Here is a 20,454-nt window from a genome sequence, read left to right as displayed (position 1 = left end):
TTATACTTAAATTATCATCACTTTATATACGACAGATGTATCATTTCACAAAGTAATAACTTTAAAATATTTGAAAGACAGAAATGAAATGTTTGTTACCCTGGTAACGATACTTGTAGACAAAGTTGGTGCGGACCGTCTGCTTGTGGTGGAACGTACGTGACATCCCCAGTACACACCGAACTGTTCTCTCTCTTTACATTAAATATGTGTACACCTTGTACAGGACTTGGACTCCTCTCAGTCAGAGATGGACTAAAAGGTTATAAAACAGCACAATATTACAAATCCATGCAATGCATTAAACGAAATATTTAGAATGACGTGTATAAGTCAAGAAAATATACTAAGTTAATTTCCTATTTTAAAATATAAACTTGTATATTACCACACTCCTGCAAATCCAGCAAACTTATCTCCAGATGTAAAATGCATGTCGAAATGACAAGCCTTTTTGATTTTACACAGCACAGTAGCGTCAGTTGATAGTGTAGGGGGAAGAAAGTAAGGCTTGGTCTGTAAAAATGAAAAAAAATAACAACAAACAATTATCAGTTTTCTACTTTTCTCTAACGATATTTCAACATACTTAAATATTTTGTCAGAAACTATACTCAATAACTAATGTTTGAAAAATCATTAACTTATTAAAATCGTGTTTAAATTACTTAATTTTCTAAAAATATTTGAATTAGAAGATAAAACAATGTTTCATACGCAAATTATACATATTTAAATTAAACTAATGTTTACCTTGTCCGTTTTTTCCACGGCTGTACCTGAAATAGAAATAAATTCTATACACTGTTTTTAGGATACTAGGTTAATTAATTTTTCTTTATGAAGAACTGCAGTTGATTTTAAAAATTAAATATTGGTTATTCTTCTGAAATCTGATATCTGATATTGATATACATGCATTATAATAAATATTCTGGACAACAATGGAAACAAGTGAATTCACACGCACTTTTTTGTGTCATCCTGGGTATATGAATACATGTCAATTTTTCATTTATAGATAACATGGAGGTATTTTAATTATATCTTTTATAAAATCAGTTCAATAAAAACAAACGCTTTTCTTAAGCTTCGACCTTTTCAGAAAAAAAAAATGACATTTTCAAAATAACATTATTTTTTTAATCTTTTTTTAAATTTTTTTTTTTATATCTTTTATATAAAAAATTACAAAATGATTACTGTTTTGTATAGTTTGTCTTCTTATAACTAGTCTTTAGGTTTTATTTTATAATCATGATATAGTAATTTTTAATGATTTTTATTGGTTGTTGTATCACTCATGGTAATAACTATGTGAAATTGTTTTTCTTGTTTTTCACCATGAAATGCCATGTAGTTATATACTGAAATATCTTTTTTTATTATATCGATTTTGAAGTGAAAGGAACTTATCATCATTTCAAATACACCAAATCGCAAAATAAACGCAAAGCTTTTGAAAACGTACGTCTGTTTATAAAAATCCTGTTTATAAAAGTCTGCTGTATATATATTTTAAACCTATTTAAACTATTTTCACTCAAATTTATTGAACACATCGTACCGTGATATCTGACTTGCAAATAAAGAATGAAACAATAATGTTTATGTCTTGGACTGATCATCTCTGTAAGTTGGTTTGTAAAAATAAAACGAACAATAATGACAAATGATTCTTCAATATTCATTAAGTTAAACACTTAATCAGTTGATGATATAACCATGTCCTAGCTATTTTAGATAATACGTACAGATCGCCACAAAACAAGGTAAAAAAGGATATATACGGTATCATGTATAATATTTTGTTTTATTTTATGCTTTTCAGTGGATTACTGATTTATCCGTGAAAATTATATTTGGTAATTTCACAGTGAAAATTATCAAAATATAATTTCACTCTTTTCAATGACGAAACTACTTTTTTAAGATTTTCCCCATGTGGTACCTCAATTTTATTTTTGCTGACAATTCTGACAATGTCAGGCTGTTTAAAGAAAAAGCAAAACTGAAATTGATAAATAACTTAAATGTCAAAAGTAATAAAAAGAAGAAAACTTACTTCTATTCATTCAAATTCATGAAATTCCAATCACCAAATTTCGTTTTTTTGTTTCATTTTGACAGTCTCAAAAATACATTCCTTCCCCATGCAAAACTGCTCTTGATGACATTTGGGCATATTAAAGTATCCTACGAGCAATAACTGCCGTATGCTTTATGAAAAATTGAAAGCATTGACAGCCATAACTCGAAGAATAAGTTAAATCAACCCAGCGTTCTTGAGCAGGTTTCCAAGTTTTCCATTTTCTTAGCTCCTTTTCTGAATGTTTTCACATCTGTCAACACTTATTTTTTGTCTGTTACAATCCTCAAATAAGTTTTCTTTCTTTTAAGAATGTGTATGACTAACAAATCCAAATTATATCCCTCTGAATCTTACACAATTATTTTCCTCCCATGAAATACAGAACTTTAAAAAATGGCTGCCGCTTACAATTTACAAAGCCAGGTCTAATATAAATTCGCACTAAGTAACAGAAATATGGATGGATGGTTGGACTTTTTCTCCTACAAGAATTGTTTGTTTTTATTATCAAAACAAGCGATCATTCATATTTTTTTAATAAAATTAATAAATGTCACCGTCATTTAATGTTGCTGGCGGACTTATTTTTCAGCTCAAGACTTCTTTTTTTTAATGAGAAATTCCGAATAAATGGGGCTCTCAATGGGGGAAACAGTTTTAATATTAACGTTAAAATTATGGAAATTTCGTTTTAACTTGTTTTTAAGCATAAAATAAAAAGAAAATTTGTCTGTTTGTTGTGTAAGATGTAATTTTATTTCATCTCGTGAACTTTAAAAACAGTATTCTCACTCGTGGCTTCGCCACTCGTGAGAATACTGTTTTTAAAGCCCACTCGATGAAATAAAATTTCATCTTACACACAAACAAACAAATATCCTCTATTTATTTGACAGAGCATGATAATTATTAGGTAAAATTTCATTTCGTTCATGTGAAAGTGCCTACTGAATAAATTTGATACCGGAGTTTTGAAAGAATCTTACTGTGTTATGAAATACAGCCCTCAATATGGTCTCATATATACATTTTGCATTACACTTGTGCATTCAGTACCCATATATTTATGTGTACACATAGCATAAATTTGTCATGTTCTGAAGTATTAGCTTGGTAGTCTTTTGATGTTTTCTTTCTGATTTGTTACTGCTCAAGATAGTGCTGAAGGCTTTGCTGGTGTTAATAATGAAAAACAATCATTGAGCAGATCGAAATGAATGCAAGTATTAGTTTTTCAAAAATGAGACTCATTCCTTAACAAACGCGGTAATGTTTATTCTTTTTATAAAAAAATTCAATATACTATTTACCCCGTAGGAGTCCATAGCTACATGTGGTTTCGAGCTTCGAACTTGAAGAAAGTATTTTAACTTTTTAAAAAAAACATGGCGGATAGCGTTCCGTAGACTCCCATTTTTGAGGTCTTTTGTCCTCTATTTTGTTGTCATGTGATATTAAATAATGCATTTTGAATGGCTTAGGGCTGGCAGTGTTCGGATAGAAATGGTGGAATATTGTTGAATGCATATGTTAAGGAACGGCAAAACCAAACAGCTATCTAAGGGGATTTAAATCAGTGATTTGTGAATAAATTAGGGTTGACTTGAATTAGAGATTCCTCTCGAGACATTCTTATCGGTTTTAGGCCTTTTATCGATAAACCTTAGGACTTCCTGCGGAATAATAAGGCTATGTCCGTAAAATCATGTCATGATCTCATTTGATTATGAACTTATGTTGGTCATAGGTATCTCTAGTACTTTGAGACTTTGAACTTCGTTGAAAAAAGCAGATGGAATGCTTTCATTTTAATGTTGAGAGATGTCAGTGGTCAAATGTGTCAAACAATGTAATACAATGTGGGCGCCTTGCTGAACACTATAGGGCAAAGCTCTATATAATCTTTATTTTGCATAATTATTATCAGTTACATTCATATGTTTTTTATGTGCTTGAATAATTGATTGTTGGTTCAGGAGCAAAGGAGCAAAATCCACAAAGAGCCAGCTAAAATGCAATTGCATCTTGTAAGTTTAAGGCAAACAGGTTATATGCCTGCGCCAAAAGCCATAAGCATCAAATCGCGTGCCTTGTTTAAAACAAGTCAGTTTGATTTGTCAAGAGGGGCTTCAAATTATCATATTAAGTGATCCCCACAATGTCCAAGAATCGAAATCAACTGTCAGTTAATATCAACTGAACTGTAATACTATATTATGTGGTGTAATAGCACTAAAGGCATAAGAGAGTATCAGCTGTGAGAACTGTTAAGCAATCACCCATGGTCCAGTCCTCCAATGATTCTTCTACTGCTTTGCTCATTTATTATGTGTCTTGGGCTATAAGGAAACTTAAAATTGTCTTTCTTGGGTACATCTAAAATTGTAATAGGTTGCCTTTTGAGCCGAGTGCCTTGGAGACAATTTTAAGTGTTGCTTCGAACCAGTTAGTGATAGTGGCGTTAATGGTAGTTAAAGGAAAAACAATGTCCCAGTAATTAATGATGGGAAAGAGAAGTTCAAGGAAAGGGCTCTGCCTCTGATCATTTAGTCATGTTAGGGATAAGGATAGCTCCAAGAAAGGCGGTGGCTAAGTTATAATTATAAATGTACCCGGTGGGTAAGAAGATCATTACCTGTAGAAACAGATCTATCAAACGTAACACGGCTTATGGGTTAAAATAGCCATAATCAGAATTGCAGCAAACTACTTTATGAAAATGTTTTTGATGAAAATTTTCAGGTTTTTTTTTTCCAATTTTAAAAGTTTTATTTGATATGTTATTCATTTATGATAAATAAATTGGAAGCAATTTTAGTGGTCATTTTAAATGGCCAATGATCAAGATGAAGCCTTTCAGTTTGGAATCTACCTTTAACGGATTTACCATACCCTATTAACATACAAATTCTCACAAACAGTCCTGTCTATAAACAATGTTCAATAGTTATTGTACTAAAGCTGTTGTTACTTTTCGAATTATTTGTGTTTCTACAATCTTACAGACATTTGCGGTATTATGTAGGTTTGAAGATTAAACGTAATCAACTAACTACTTACTTATCACTTCAACCATGACACATATTTCATCTTCAGTTTTGCTAAAAATTAAAAACAAAAAAAATACGAATAGAAGCTTTAATAATGTAGTTATGACAAATTTAAATTTATGATCGTTTTTAAAATGACCAGCAAACAAATAAAAAAAACCCATAAAAGTAATGAAATTAAGTAGTAGCCATGATAGTATTATTGCGATAAAACCAGTATGTAAGTCGGCCAAGGTTTTATTTTTGGCATAACTTTCAAACAAATCATTATCTTGTACGGGAAAGATTTTACAACCACCTTATCTTAGTGAGTATGGAATACATGAGGAAACCAAGCATTCTTGTCATAAAATGACACCGTGTGTGTGTTTAAACATTCTGAAATGTAACATACTTTCATTTAAAAAAATACAGAAAAAATGAATTATTGACACTTATTTAAAGGTTTTCGACTCCCAAACATCACGAACAGTCAATTTGTATAGGTACTTTGTTATAAGATGATTAACTAGATGTGTGTCTTTTGTTACCTGTTGAGAGTTGCCTGCAGACAGAATCTGAAGTCTCCTTCCTTAATAGGAATAGACACTATCTTTCCTTGAAATACGGTAGAAGAACTTGCGAGGGGCATAAAGGAAGGTTCCATCACATTCAGCAGTGGATCGTGATATCCCAGAGATACACTTGGGCTTGACATAAAAACACATAAGTAATATTAAATAATATTAAAATCTTTTATACAATAAATTCAAAAAAGTGATAAATAAATAACATAGTTTTATTCAATGTATGTTCGGCAACTATCAGAAATCATAAACATTGTGTAGGTACGTAACTTTCTTCATGAAAAACGTTAATAAAAAGATACAATCAGAGAAAGCTAAAACATAGGAAAGCTTACGAATGTCCGTTCTTTGAAATTACTTGGAACGGTATATCACATGCCTCGTTGATAACGCATTTAACCTCAGACGGAACTGTAAAATCTCCGATGAAACTCTACAAAGATTTAATGATGTTTTATTGTAAACTGCCTAAAAAATAATTTTATCAAAAATCAAATATGACAGATTCACACTTTGGCTCACATCGTTATTTTTTTCATTTAGTAGAAACTGATCTTTTATTTATTCATTGCAATTTACTGTGAACTGTTCTGTTACTTGCATGTTGGTACAATGTGGTACAAATATCTATTGGATTTGAAAACCATTTGCTTAGAACTATTTCAAAAATGTCGTCTATATTAGACCATTTCACAAACATTCAGTGTTGGATACTTGAGGAACATGATTATTATGTTTCAATTCAAAGCTATTTTTACATTACCAGTGTTTGTGGTCCCGTCATTTGGCTATCTACTTTCGCTACAAAAGATATAAAAATATCATAAATCGTATGCAGTAACAATGGTGGAAAATTCTCCATGACAAATTGTAAATAAGACAAACTTCAGTATAAAATAATGTTGATATGTTTTATGAGTAAGAGCATAATTTTATCTGTATCTGTATTTTTAATCTCGGATCAACTCGCAGTTATCTTTGATAATAAGAATAGAATGAAAGTGTAACCTTCTTTGCATTGTGACCCAGAAAATCCCTTTGAACAGTAGCAAACGGGATTATTCATGTCATGTCCATCACAAAAGCCTCCATTCTTGCATTCGAGCGTCTGACATCCTTTCTTAACTATAAAACAGACATAGTATATGTTTAAACATTGTATATTGATAATATCATTATGCCATGAGAATTCGTTTGAATTAACTTTTTAAACAATCTTCATTTTGAAATGAAGTTGTGCAAAACATAACGCTTAAACCATGTTCATAGTTTAGAATAAAAAACAACTGAAAAGAGCTATAGATTTGATTTATTAATTTTACATGAGAATTTAAACCTCTTGTTGGTACTTATAAAATGATCGTACCCTACCATAAACGTAAATTATTAACAACATATCTCTCAAAAACCTTGATTTTTAATTATAATAAGCAATTTCAGTATAACGCCTACCAATAGTCGTTTGATCTTTTACGTTTATGTTAAAACAACGTTGTTCACCGTCGTCTGATTTTCTAGATATAAATATACACATATGATTAAAAGAAGACATTAAAAGATAGGAATACTTCAAATTATGCTCTTGCATCGTATACAAAAATGCCGTTTGGAAAGTTATTAACTGTATTTTATATTGATAATAAAGAAGGATAAATCTGAATATAGATTACTGAGTCATATTTATCACATTCAATTAATTAGAAAGAATTTGTATTTTTCGATAATATATACGGTTTGAAAAACAATGAATATAATTATTAAGGATATTACCCTTTTAGGCCGACAGACAAACAGAACTTTCGAGCAGTGTTTTTGTCCGCAATAGTGTTAACTATAGATACATCGACTGTACAGTTACCATTGGTAGGACACGTATCACATGATGAGAAGAGAAAATAGTTCACAAACCCAGCAGGTGGGTTTACTTTTAACGTCACACTAAAAATTCATATTAACTGTTATTGAACTGTTATAATGATACAACATTACATTTAGCACATGATGACATATCTCATATATAATGATCATATCAACCTTATACTGGATTTGCTAATTCAATAAAAGATTTTCTCTGATTGTATGTGCTTTTACATCATTATGTTTGCGTTTTATCAACGAATATTTCATGTACAAGAATATGCGTTTCAAAAACGTTAATTAATTAAAACCCTAAATTATGTTCAGCAACAAACTAAAATTATTATATATTTTAACCATTCGTTTTCATTTCCAGTGCCAGGAGTCACACGATAGAGCACGTGACATGGTCCGCCCGCGAGACATTCTACCTCGGCATCCGTGGGCAAACTTGGCTCGACAAAATGAGGTCGATCCTAGTAAAGATAAAATATTAAGATATTAACTTGAATAATAAATGTCAGTTATCATTTAAACCACAACAAATAATTACCAAGAAAAGTAACTGTGATTATCAATATCGTGTACTTGCCAAAACAGATTTAAAAACAAGCACGTGACGAATAAGTGAAAGATACATATTTCTGGCCAAAGTTACAATTAAATCAACTACTATTTGCAAATGATTAATGTTAAAACTCATGTAATGTTTAATGTCTTTCAAAATATCTGAATTAGTAAAAAAAATCAAAGACATACCTTAAACGTGTATATAGTGACGGTATCTAAAAGAAATGATAAATAATTATATTAAATAAAAATGAATCTATAAAGTAAGTTATATCATTCAATATTGCATTGAACTAGAAACAAATATTTAAGTATTCCATTATGATCTTCAAAAAGATAAACATGCACTTAATTCTAAAAGGTGCACTGGTATTTCAAAGTATGCTTTAAACATTTTGTTTCTGAATGTTTACAAGGAAGCCAATTCAATTACCATACCATTATTTTATAGATTACTCACCAGAAACAACGTCGACATCAGTACACAGCTCGTCTTTGTTAATTCTGTCAACATGATAAACACTTAGTTATGAGCAATAGAATGCAGTTTATATTTATGCATTTGTAGATAATTATGACATGATAAACACATAGTTATAAGCAATAGAATGCAGTTTATATTTATGCATTTGTAGATAATTATGACATGATATACACTGAGTTATAAGCAATAGGATGCAGTTTATGTGTATGCATTTGTATATGTTAATGGCATTCGTTTATTAATTGTAATTAATAGATAAATTAATTAAAACTGGTGCTTATCTTTTGGATTGTCTATGTTCATTTGTTTATCAAGAAGTTTATATAACATATATATACACTTTTGTTGTAAATCTATGAAGTATTGTTTGGTTTGCTAAAACTAGAGGTATTAAATAAAGTCATTAATACCCCCATCTTACACTTTAATACTAAATTGTATTGTATTTTGAATGCCCACCTATAATATCCATTTCTTTGATAAGCCTTTTCATTAAACTAGATTAATATTATTAAATTATCGTCTTATCACAAAGATATGGAAACAGCAAGATAAAGACCACCTTGAAGAAGTGCCAAATGTATTTCCGACAATATATACTTTTATCTTTTATCATTTTACTGTCTAGTTTTTATTTCTAATTCAAAAATTGTACCCGTTTGTAAAAAAAGTTGGAAGTTGGTATATTTAGATATAAATTCAACCAAAATGTGTACCATAAATGTATTTATAGTCCCTCTACGGTGTTATCATCGGAAACATTTTTGCAAACATAAAGATTGAAAATGATTACTACTTTTAAAAGAAGACATGAAAATATTGGCCTGTAAAACATTTAAAGATCCTAATACACAATTTGTTCATGGTTTCATAAATATAATGCTCAAATTAAGATTTGTCAATATTGTAAGTTCCAATAAGCCTTATTTATAAAGATATTACCGAATTTAACATTTCATGTAAATAAAAGGAGGTAATTAGAAATTTATTTTTATAAATTCTAGTCAATTTCTCCACTAAGAAATGAAGACATATGATTCTTGGATTAAATATAATGTGCACAAATATTTGCAGTACACATTTTACATATTCTTCGATGTTTGAAAATTGTTTTATTTGCATCATTATATACATTTATATTTTTTGCAAGTGTGGTATACACACAGTTACAATATCAATCACAAAACATACAGGACCTTTAACAAAATCTGTTTCATATAATATTAATTAAAAAATCATGCATTCTTAAATGTTTTGCGTTTGAATAATTGTTTTCTGGAGACAATGTTTAATTATTGTAAACAAAAACACAAAATGGTCAAAACTTGTTAGAAATAGTAAACTGAAACCAGACTTTGTGTGTGTAATATTGAAGATAAAAGGCAAAACCCTGTAAAAGAATTTGTTTGTAACTATATCTGAACTTATCTGTGTTACAACAATTATTAACTCCATGGGAACATATTCAAGTTATCATCTCAAAACCATTGAGTTGGCTACTAACGACAGACAAGTTCACCTTTTTATACCACTCGCAAAAGTAAGTTCGTTTCAGTAAACTAAAGAATAATGTATTGTATAACTAATTTGTTATGGACATTTTCATCAAGTTTTATTGAAGTGTGAAGGACAAGAACATTGCAAAAAGTTTGGTTATTATAATAAAACAAGGAATAGAATGTGTTCTTTGACAAAATAGTTTCAAAATTATCCTTTGAAAAATTATGTTCCAGATCAGAAGACTGAAAAGGGGGAACAAGGTAGTGTTACAGTTGTGCTTTGTCAGACAAGAAATTGCAAGGGACACCTTTTCATTCAACCGAAATAATGTCAAACGATGAACCACTATATGACTCTTTTATACGTCTTCCAAATACAAATACACAATCATATATCTTACCCATTTATGTCCTTTGTCTGAATGCACAAAACCTTCAAACCCAATTGTGTAGATTTCATTCTAATATTAGCTTGATAACTATTGTGAATTGGTAATCTATCAACAATCTCAATTTCTTCCAGCAGCAGCGATGGATCAACATACCCTGCAGATACAATGGGTCTACAAAACAAGAAGTGTTGAAATAACCTGAACATTTCGTCATAAATACGAAGGTTGGAGCACCATTTGTCAAACATAAAATCTAGAATAACAGTATTTTCTAAGTTAATGACAAAAATGGAAAAAGCGTGATCCCAAGGAAGCATTAAAGACAGCAACAGCTTAAGTGTTATTTAATTTTCAACACTTACGTAATGTGCCTGATTCAATGATCTCAAAGTAAAAAAATAAATAACAACACTGACTATTTTAACATTAAATAAATGAAAATTTTAGAAAAATCAACCAGAGAGTATAAAATAAATAGGAGGAAAATAATGTTGAATTTGAAACGTACGCATGATTTGAATTTTCGCTGACAATCAAAGCAAAACTGCACTTTTGGTTCAAAACACAGGAAATAATCTTTGGCTTGGCTACGTCTGTGAACGCCTGTAATAATTTAATAAGTTGCACAACGAAATTTGAAAAAATTAGCATGATAAAATACATTTAACTATCTTTGCCAACAGTATCTATAAAATCAAGAATTTGCCATTTGAATCAAAATTTAAAACACAGTTACTAAGTTCAAAAAGGAAAGTACTAGTATTTTAACTTACAGCATGTGTGGAGGAAAGTCCTGCCGAAACTGCAATATTAAAACGTAACATAAGTGCCGATGGAAAAATTTAACAGTTTTTTATCTAAAAATATTAAATGTTAAGGGTCAACAAACATGAAATCATGTTAGACATCCATTTTAATATTACGAAAATCATGATTATTGAAGTAATAGTCTTCAGTCAGAAACAAGACTATAAACGAATTAACACTATTTTGTATTATCCTAAAATATAAAGATTTTTTTTGTAAAGTAACTTACCATTGCTACAGGTTGGACCGGAGAAACCAGTCTTACATATACATGTTGTGACTCCATTATCTGTTTGACAATAAGCATCATTCAGGCAAGTATTGTCACCTGTTTGGCAGGGTCCTGGCATGAATAGATGAACAGAAAAGGTCAGGTAAGTATATTGTACAAGGAATGATAATATTCAGGATGTGTATGTTTAAATATCCATATACATATGTGGTGGCAAACATTCAATTGTTACTCACATTATTATCCAAACGACATTACAATCGAACATTTGAACTTCAATAAACTTTGATAAAATTTAATAAACTTATAGATACAATTATTATTACATGAAGCTAAAAAAGTAGGCATATAAAATATACGAGTGTTTAAGAATTAAGATATCAACTAAATCTATTAAACATAAACAAAACAAGGGCCGGGTGAACCAGGTGATGCTTCCCGATAAGGTTTTGGACACAGAATAGTATACCTCTTGTAGTTTTAGAGTTATGACCCGGACAAAGTTCAAAGTGCAACAATTCAATAACTAAGTAGGGCAGAGTCATTTTTCTTTGCACTGCATATCTACAAAATGAGATCTATTTACCTAGAAAGATCAAGTTGATGTCTTTTATAATTTCAGAGAAATGTCACAAAGTTCATAGTGTAAAATTGAAAAAAGGCAATAACTCCAAAAATAAGCAAGGCAGAGTTATGTTTCTTTGAACTGCATATCTACACAATGATACATATATACAAAAAAGGTTTCATATTGGTATAGTTTCAGAGTTAAGTCCCGGACAAAGTTCAACGTGAAACTAGAACTGTGTCCAAAGGACATATATATATGGTATATAGTGAAAAAATCAACAAAGGGCTATAATTCTGTTAATTTTGGTCGCAGCAAAAAATCCTTTCTTTACTTCCATCTGCACATTAAGGTTGTTCATCCCTGGAAGTTTAAGCAAAATCTGCCATCCAGTTTAAGAGGTGTTGCGTTCACAAAAGTTCTACATACTATATAGTGAAAAAAAACAACAAAGGGCCATAATTCTGTTAAATTTGGTCGCAGCAAAAATTTCGTCCTTTACTACCATCTACACATTAAGGTTGTTCATCCCTGGAAGTTTAAGCAAAATCTTCCATCCGGTTTAAGAGGAGTTGCGTTCACAAAATTCCTACATAGTATATAGGGAAAAAAACATTAAAGGGCCATACTTCTGTTAAATTTGGTTGCATCAAAAATTCATTCCTTTACTACCATCTACACATTAAGGTTGTTCATCCTTGGAAGTTTAAGCAAAATCTGCCATCCGGTTTAAGAGGAGTTGCGTTCACAAAATTTCTACATACTATATAGTGAAAAAATCAACAAAGGGCCATTATTCTGTTAAATTGGTTGCAGCAAAAATTCCTTCCTTTACTACCATCTACACATTAAGGTTGTTCATCCCTGGAAGTTTAAGCAAAATCTGCCATTCGGTTTAAGAGGAGTTGCGTTCACAAAATTTCTACATGATAGTTTATAGTGAAAAAATCATTAAAGGGCCATAATTCTGTTAAATTTGGTTGCAGCGAAAATTCCTTCCGTTACTACCATCTACACATTAAGGTTGTTAATCCCTGTAAGTTTAAGCAAAATATGCCGTCCGGTTAAAGAGGAGTTGCGTTCACAAGATTTCGGGACGTACGGACGGACAGACGGACGGAAGTTCTCACAGGACATTAATTATGTGGCTACTCTATTGTTCTCTATTGTTCTTTTTAGCCACACAAAAGAAAATAGCCACATAAAAGCATTACGGAATGAATGACATCAAAGAGAAAGAACAGTTACCTATTGTCCCTCTAGCCACATAATTACTCTCCTGTGAGTGCGGACGGACGGACAGACGGACGGACGGACAAGTGCAACGCTATATGCTGGGCATAAAATGATCTAAGGGCAATAACTAAAAAAAATCGATAAGGCAGATTAACGTTTGTTTTTCACTGCTCATCTACCCAATGAGATATATCTACCTTCAAATTTCATGTCATATCTAATACAGTGTCAGAATTATGACTTGTACAAACTCAAGTGTAAAAATGAAAAAAGGCAATAACTCGAAAATTAAGGTAGGCAGAGATAGGGTTCTTGTGCACTGCAAATCTACCTACAAATTTAAAATTTAATGTGGAAATGGACGGACGGACATAAAGCCGGAGGGCCAAAGCGGCGACTTTATGCTCACTCTTTGGGGAGCATACAAACATATGTATCAAAAATGTATTTAGCCATACTTGCCTTGCTCGCATTTATCACCTATATAGTTCTTTGGACATACACAAGTAAAATTGTCGTGACCTGCGTGCAAACATTTCCCGTTGTTCTGACAAGGTGAACCGAAGCAAGGGTCTTTGAATGCAGAAAATATAACAACAATATGAAATATAAAATTGAAGAATACCGTTAATTTCAAATTTGAACTATTAATCTTGTCGTCACTTTCTTTCTGGCACAACTTAAACACAATTTTGCTACATCAAAGTACGTACATTGTCGATGAAGTATATGTAAATACGGTAGAAAAGATTTATTTTTTATCCAACAGAAGAAAATATTATGAATACAATTTTACTCTTCAATTTTTCAATTTAAAACAATTTATTAATTTGTTAACCAGCATAATTTACCTTTTGTGTCAGCGTATACATCAACTGTGTAACATAGTTGTTGGAACATAGAATAACTGGAAATAATATTGTAACATCATGCTGATTGTGAATTGGAAGAAAAATATAATTGAAACACATGATCATCATGAATTATAATCGATTCAAAAGGAAGCATTTGCATTTATACATATCTGACAATAATTTAAATCAATAAAGCATATATTTTAAACTTAATATCAAGTTTGTGTTCAAGTGGACAATGTGCACTAAAATATATGTTTATGCTTAGTGCCTGTTCGCTTTTTAGTTTTATTATTCGCAGTTACAAAAAAAATCTAATGATACATACCTGGATTGAAAACAAATCTGTTTCTCCCCTGGACTATAATAGACAACAGAAGCCTCTGTAACACATGACTGTCCACGTGGATGTGCGTTATATACTGTTACTTCGTCAGTTGATGAAATGACATCTTCGCTATGATCAATAAATATGGTTTTATCTCCGATTAAATTTCTTTTTACACGCGTCTCATTATTTCATTGCTTATTAAAGTTTTCACTAAATTTTCTCAAATGAGTATCGAGTGATTCAAAAACGTTAATTCTCGAGAGACAAATCTGAAACTGGTAAAAAAGATGCCACCAGGGAGCATAGGTCAATGATACTGTAGCAACATAACGGATAGTTACTATTATTCCGATTATACCTTTTTTTTATGCTTTTGAGTGGATTACTGATTTATCCGTGAAAATTATATTTGATAATTTCACAGTGAAAATTATCAAAATATAATTTTTAATTTCAATGACTAGACCACTTTAAACGATTTTCCCCATGTAGTACCTCAATTTTAGTTTTATTGACAATTCTGACATTGTCAGGGCTGTTTAGAGAAAATTTAAGCTGATCTTGATAAATGACTAAAATCTCAAAAGTAATAAAAAGAAAACAAAGTTACTTGAATTCATTCAAGTTACCGATCACTTAATATTGTCTCTACATTTTTTGTTTCATTTTTACAGTCTAAAAAATGCACTTCCTTCCACACGCAAAACTGCTCTGGATGACAAAATTATGAACATATTTATGTATCCAACGAGAAATAACTGTCATCAGCTCAAAGAATAAGTAAACTAAACAGCGTTCGTTAGTAAGCTTTTCAACAATTCCATATTTTCCAAATCTTAGCCGCGTTTTGAATGTTTACCCAGCTGCCAACAATTATTGATTGTCTGTAACAATCCTCAAATAAGTTTTCTTTCTTATAAAAAGATGAATGCTTAACATATCCAAATCATATTCCTCTGAATCAAACACAATTATTTTCTTCCTGTGAAATACACAACTTTTAAAAATGGCGGCCGCTAATATAACACAAAGCCTGGTCTAATATAAATGTGACATAAGTAACGATAATAGGTTGGATGATGTGACTTTTCCATTTACTACAATTCTTTGTCTTCATTACAAAAAACGACCTTTCCTGGCTTTTGGATAAAATAAATAATTTCATCACCATTTAACGTTGCTTGTCGAACTTATTTTTCAGCTCAATATTTCTTGTATTTAAGAGAAATTTGATTTAAATTGGACTAAAATTGAGGCATCCAGTGGGGAAACATATTTTATTATTAAAGCTAATACTGGAAACATTCTATTTAAACTTTAAGCATAAAATAAAAAGAAAATTTGCTAGTTTGTTGTGTAAGATATCATTTTATTTCATGGATTTTAAAATCATGACTACGCCATTCGTAATAATACTGTTTTTAAAGCTTACTCGATGAAATAAAATTTCATCTTACACAAAACGAACAAATATACCCTTTGTCCTCGTGATTGTGGCATGTTTACATATTGTAAAAAACTTAAATTAAAATTATTATTATGAGAGTTATAATTTTCTTACACGAAGACTGTTACGTACGAAAATTATTATCAAGGCGATGAAGAAGCTTGAATATGACGTTGATCCACGTAGCCTTTCAAACTTATTATGCTTTAAAATTATTCCAAATTTAATTATAACGTTGTACTGTCTCCACTATCTCATTTGCATTTTGTCATGATCTATGACTGCTACTCTTCCCTTTATAACTCTAAGAAACATTTTGTAAAGCAAATGCATCGGTGCACATTTAGATAATGTTTTTGGTTTTCCGTACAAAGTGAATTAGAAGCGTTAGCTTTTTGTGTCAAATGTCACTAAACTTTAATCTTCTGAAAACTATCAATTAGACAAAAATTAAAAAATAAAGTGTGATGCTCAATAAAAAAAAGCAAAACAAAATGACATTGTCTTTCCTTTTATTTGTTTTCATGACAATAAGAAATTTTAAGAAATTGGAAAATATGGACGAGGTTTAATTGTAATTTTCATATTAACCATGTATTTCACTAATGTACTTTTCCTACTAATGTATGAGTATAAACAGTTTAAAGGAGCTTAAGATTACCAGCATGGGGAAGTTGCTTTTCCATTTTGATCTGTATCGTCTGCATCATTATCTTTATCATCCATATCACAACGGTCACTAGGTACAGTCCCACTGGCAGATCCACCAACACTTGACGAAGTTGTTATCTTACAAGAAGACCTTGAAAAAGTATAATATATTCAGACATTTTGCATAACCGTTTTAGAAATTTCTTTTGCTAAATGTCACACTTCTTGCAAGCTGAAAGTGAAATAAAATGCTAAGTGTCTCCGTTTCTTAAACATTAACATTGAGCATAAGTACAAGTTTATACTTTCGTTGTACATGGGTATATTAAGGAGCATGCTAACTTTATGTGCATAAATTTGTGAAAATGTTGATGCTGGAGTTATATACCAAGTCATATTATTATGATCCTTGAGACGACATGAAACGCAGATTTGAAATTGAAGTAAACCTTTAAAATAAAGAAGTTAAAATAATAGTATTTTTTATAAGAAATTAGAAATGTTTCTGAAAGACACAAATGATCCCGCTCAATATATAAGAATGCCTTACAATATAGTAATGTATATTCAGATGTATTGACAGGACAGCATTTTCATTATTATTTTCATAAACTTTGCATGCAATAAAAACATTTTAAGGCAAAGTGACTGATGGCTTTCGAATCACAATTAGACAAAGCACTGATTGCTCAGTTTGTTTGTTTGTTTTGGGTTTTACGTCACATCGACAAAGTATAGGTCATATCGCGACGTTCCAGCTTTATTGGTGGAGGAAGACCTCAGGTGCGCTTCCGAAAATTAAGTTCATGGTGAGATAATTCTGGAAACGTTGGTGTTGTCTTATATGACAATGTTGATAATTAGGAATATATATTTGACTTTGATGAAGATAACTGACGACACAAAGAAGATACAGCGAAAAATATTTACTCCATCAAACGTTTTTAGAAATCAGGACGCAGACGCCGGGGTGAGTTGGTCAGCATTCTATATACTTCGCATAGTTCAGCTAAAACTAAAGTATCATTTTCTCTACTTCTTCATTCTTTATATCAATTAGTTGTTTTATATGCTAAAATGTTTAACATATATTTCATCATGATAATGTTTCCATGTATACTCATTGTATTCCCATTAGATATCTCCGATTCGATAAGATCAGGATGGTTTTGGAGGTTTTATTTGTGTATGATGCATTTGACTATATTTTAGGAAAATGTTTTCAAGCATTTAAATGAGCCAACCTTTTCAAGGGTATGTCATAACAAAGAAAATATGTGTCATTCGGTGTCATTGCACAAATTGTTAGTTTTCAAGGATTCATTTTGATTTTATCCTTAACTGTTAGTGCTATCTCTCAATCATTCATTGGTTTATTAAATTCACCTTTCATGAATCAACGTATATGTTTAAATGACCTACTGATTTTTAAAGTCATACCAGTTGCTCGGTTTCGGGTTATATCATATTTCATCCAACAAAATCTTAATATTTTATCGTTCATGGTAGACCTCTGCTTGAAAAAACCTTCCATACCCAAACTGATGTATTTTATAGAAACTATTTTTAAGTTGTTTGAATACGATTTAATCTAGACAAACTTACACTTGTCGAAATCGAATGAAATGATAAATAAGTCTTTTCAACAAGACATTAGCAATTAGTCTCTCTTTGCAACATTTGATCGAGAATAATCAAAATATTGGGTCTTAATTTGTTGAGATATTGATATATTAAATCATATTTTTCGGATTATCCTTATACAATTGAATTCATTTCTTTCACATATTACATGCATTGTTTTTTTATCTATTTCTACATACCCTGAATTTTGTTTGTGCGAAAAATTACTTCTATAACACTTCGTAGTGTACTCAAAAGACTAAAGGTACAGTTTGCGACAAGCCGTTCTGATTTCTATTATTATTGTATCAAGATAATAAAATTTGAAGTGCGCTTTTCTTGGATATTATCTGCCATAAACCAAAATGTAATTATAAAAAGTAACATGACTCAATTTTTGAGCACACCTTTATGCGAGACAGGACATATTTTTATCTTACCAAGCTATCACAGGTATAACGTAAAATTTATTTCACAAACGTAGATAGTATATGACTGCTGAATGGTAGCTGGAGTGTTAACGACCGACGTATGTAAACAGCCAAAATGACTCAAATTAAATGAATTTACTATTATACAACACTCATCATATATCAAGCCGACATTGGTCCGATATTGATTCTATTATCAGATTTATAATCCACTTACTGTGTGTTTTGTGAAGTTTTAAATATGAAACCGATATAAAAGAAAAAGGACGGATATGGTAGTGAAATATTTGACAAATCAAAATTCAATAACGGACCAATATCATTTATTAATTATGGACGAATAGTATAAATTAACTATGAACTGTTATCAGTTTTTCTGAGAAACCACCGTCATTACAGTTAAATCTGAAGCAGTCACTGGGTGTATATAATGCTTTGACTTTATAACCAGCTATTAAAAATAAGTCGATATGTATTTACTAAATACAACACCGAAAATTGGTCTGAAATCATGATAAATCGCTTCATGGTGAGTGAAATTGCGGTGTATTCTGGGTTTGTATTGAATAAAGAGAATTTAAAATTCAATAAAATATTTTGCGGTTATTCTTATCTTTGGATGCCCCAATATCACCTTTATAAGAACTGATATATGTACTTGATATCGACTAATCGATATTGGCCAAATATACTTCTGCTTGTTGGGATGCATTAAAAATATGAACTCAAAGACTTTTTCAACTTTGATGATTAATGCATACAATGCTGGTCATAAAGTAATAAAGTAAAATATGGCTGATGACTGTTTAGCAAGGCAAGTAGGCGAAAGTCAAAGAGTCTTCTTTGGACGTACTTGTACAAAAACGTGGCGAGCATGTGAGTATTTTTAGGCATATTGCCAACAATAACTTCTTAGTACTATAAATATGACAAAGCTTCATATAAAACACAAGCGTTCGTCTCTTACAAATGTTGAATTTGGCATAATGTTTCATTCAGGTTTTAACAAAATATTTAAAATAAATCAAAGTGGGTTACATTATGCACAGAATATAAGTATCATGGAAAATATCTCACATACCGGTTCGAAACGATAGTTGTGTACAATAGAAATTGGCACCTCGCTCCGACGCTGCATACAATTCTACTGCGATCTTTCAATGTTGGCTGTTCGAATTTAACTGTTGCCTACAAAACATCATATATTATATGACAGACAGAATTAATGACTGCGCAAAAATTAAATGTTATTTTATCATGCTCAATCAAAATCTCATTACATGTATTGTATTACGAAAATGTCTTTCCGCAAAAAGAAATAATCAATGTTTTATTGAGTCAATCATCACATTTAGTCGTCATTGTATTAAGAAAATAAAGAACATAGAGAATATAAAGAACGAAACATTGTCATGTTGTGAAAGCACACACAAATGTTACTCAAAATTAAGAATTCTATATGCTCCAATATCTATCTATATTCGGGTAAACTATACAAATATCACTTACATTAATTTGGGTAGTGTCGGCCTCATCTAAAATAATTGATAAGTGAAATTTACTTCTATTATAAATATTTATAATAAGATATGTCATCACATTTAAATCCAGACTGACAAACTTATAATATACAAATAATATTACAGAGATATTAAAAAGCTTAAATATAATACATATTTAAACCACACCACCTTACATAAGAAACATACATGCATTTACATCTAAATACATAATATGACCCACTGAATATAAAAAAAATTGAAA

At 30.6% G+C, this 20,454-nt stretch overlaps 1 protein-coding gene across 2 annotated transcripts in view; it reads right to left on the bottom strand.

Annotated features, from left to right (window-relative positions):
- LOC132738608 (uncharacterized) overlaps window positions 1-20,454 on the bottom strand; it is a 73,445-nt gene that overhangs the window by 18,013 nt on the left and 34,978 nt on the right. For both annotated transcript variants that reach the window (XM_060726152.1, XM_060726153.1), the window contains exons 23-45: window positions 20,200-20,225; window positions 19,772-19,878; window positions 16,647-16,787; window positions 14,536-14,664; window positions 14,205-14,260; window positions 13,816-13,926; window positions 11,547-11,660; window positions 11,284-11,312; window positions 11,019-11,113; window positions 10,520-10,681; window positions 8,596-8,639; window positions 8,325-8,350; window positions 7,923-8,041; window positions 7,479-7,646; window positions 7,161-7,222; window positions 6,717-6,833; window positions 6,472-6,509; window positions 6,044-6,141; window positions 5,673-5,831; window positions 5,153-5,193; window positions 754-779; window positions 389-516; window positions 100-255 (exon numbers count right to left, since the gene is read on the bottom strand). In XM_060726152.1, coding sequence (XP_060582135.1) covers window positions 100-255; window positions 389-516; window positions 754-779; window positions 5,153-5,193; window positions 5,673-5,831; window positions 6,044-6,141; window positions 6,472-6,509; window positions 6,717-6,833; window positions 7,161-7,222; window positions 7,479-7,646; window positions 7,923-8,041; window positions 8,325-8,350; window positions 8,596-8,639; window positions 10,520-10,681; window positions 11,019-11,113; window positions 11,284-11,312; window positions 11,547-11,660; window positions 13,816-13,926; window positions 14,205-14,260; window positions 14,536-14,664; window positions 16,647-16,787; window positions 19,772-19,878; window positions 20,200-20,225 — 2,152 coding nt within the window. The remainder of the gene's footprint in view (window positions 1-99; window positions 256-388; window positions 517-753; window positions 780-5,152; window positions 5,194-5,672; window positions 5,832-6,043; window positions 6,142-6,471; window positions 6,510-6,716; window positions 6,834-7,160; window positions 7,223-7,478; window positions 7,647-7,922; window positions 8,042-8,324; window positions 8,351-8,595; window positions 8,640-10,519; window positions 10,682-11,018; window positions 11,114-11,283; window positions 11,313-11,546; window positions 11,661-13,815; window positions 13,927-14,204; window positions 14,261-14,535; window positions 14,665-16,646; window positions 16,788-19,771; window positions 19,879-20,199; window positions 20,226-20,454) is intronic.

Source organism: Ruditapes philippinarum, unplaced genomic scaffold, assembly GCF_026571515.1.
Source record: "Ruditapes philippinarum isolate M1 unplaced genomic scaffold, ASM2657151v2 ctg188_1_1_1_1, whole genome shotgun sequence".
NCBI lineage: Eukaryota > Metazoa > Mollusca > Bivalvia > Venerida > Veneridae > Ruditapes > Ruditapes philippinarum.
The sequence above is the reverse complement of the archived record's forward strand: the minus strand, read 5'-3'. Positions and strand labels throughout refer to the sequence as shown.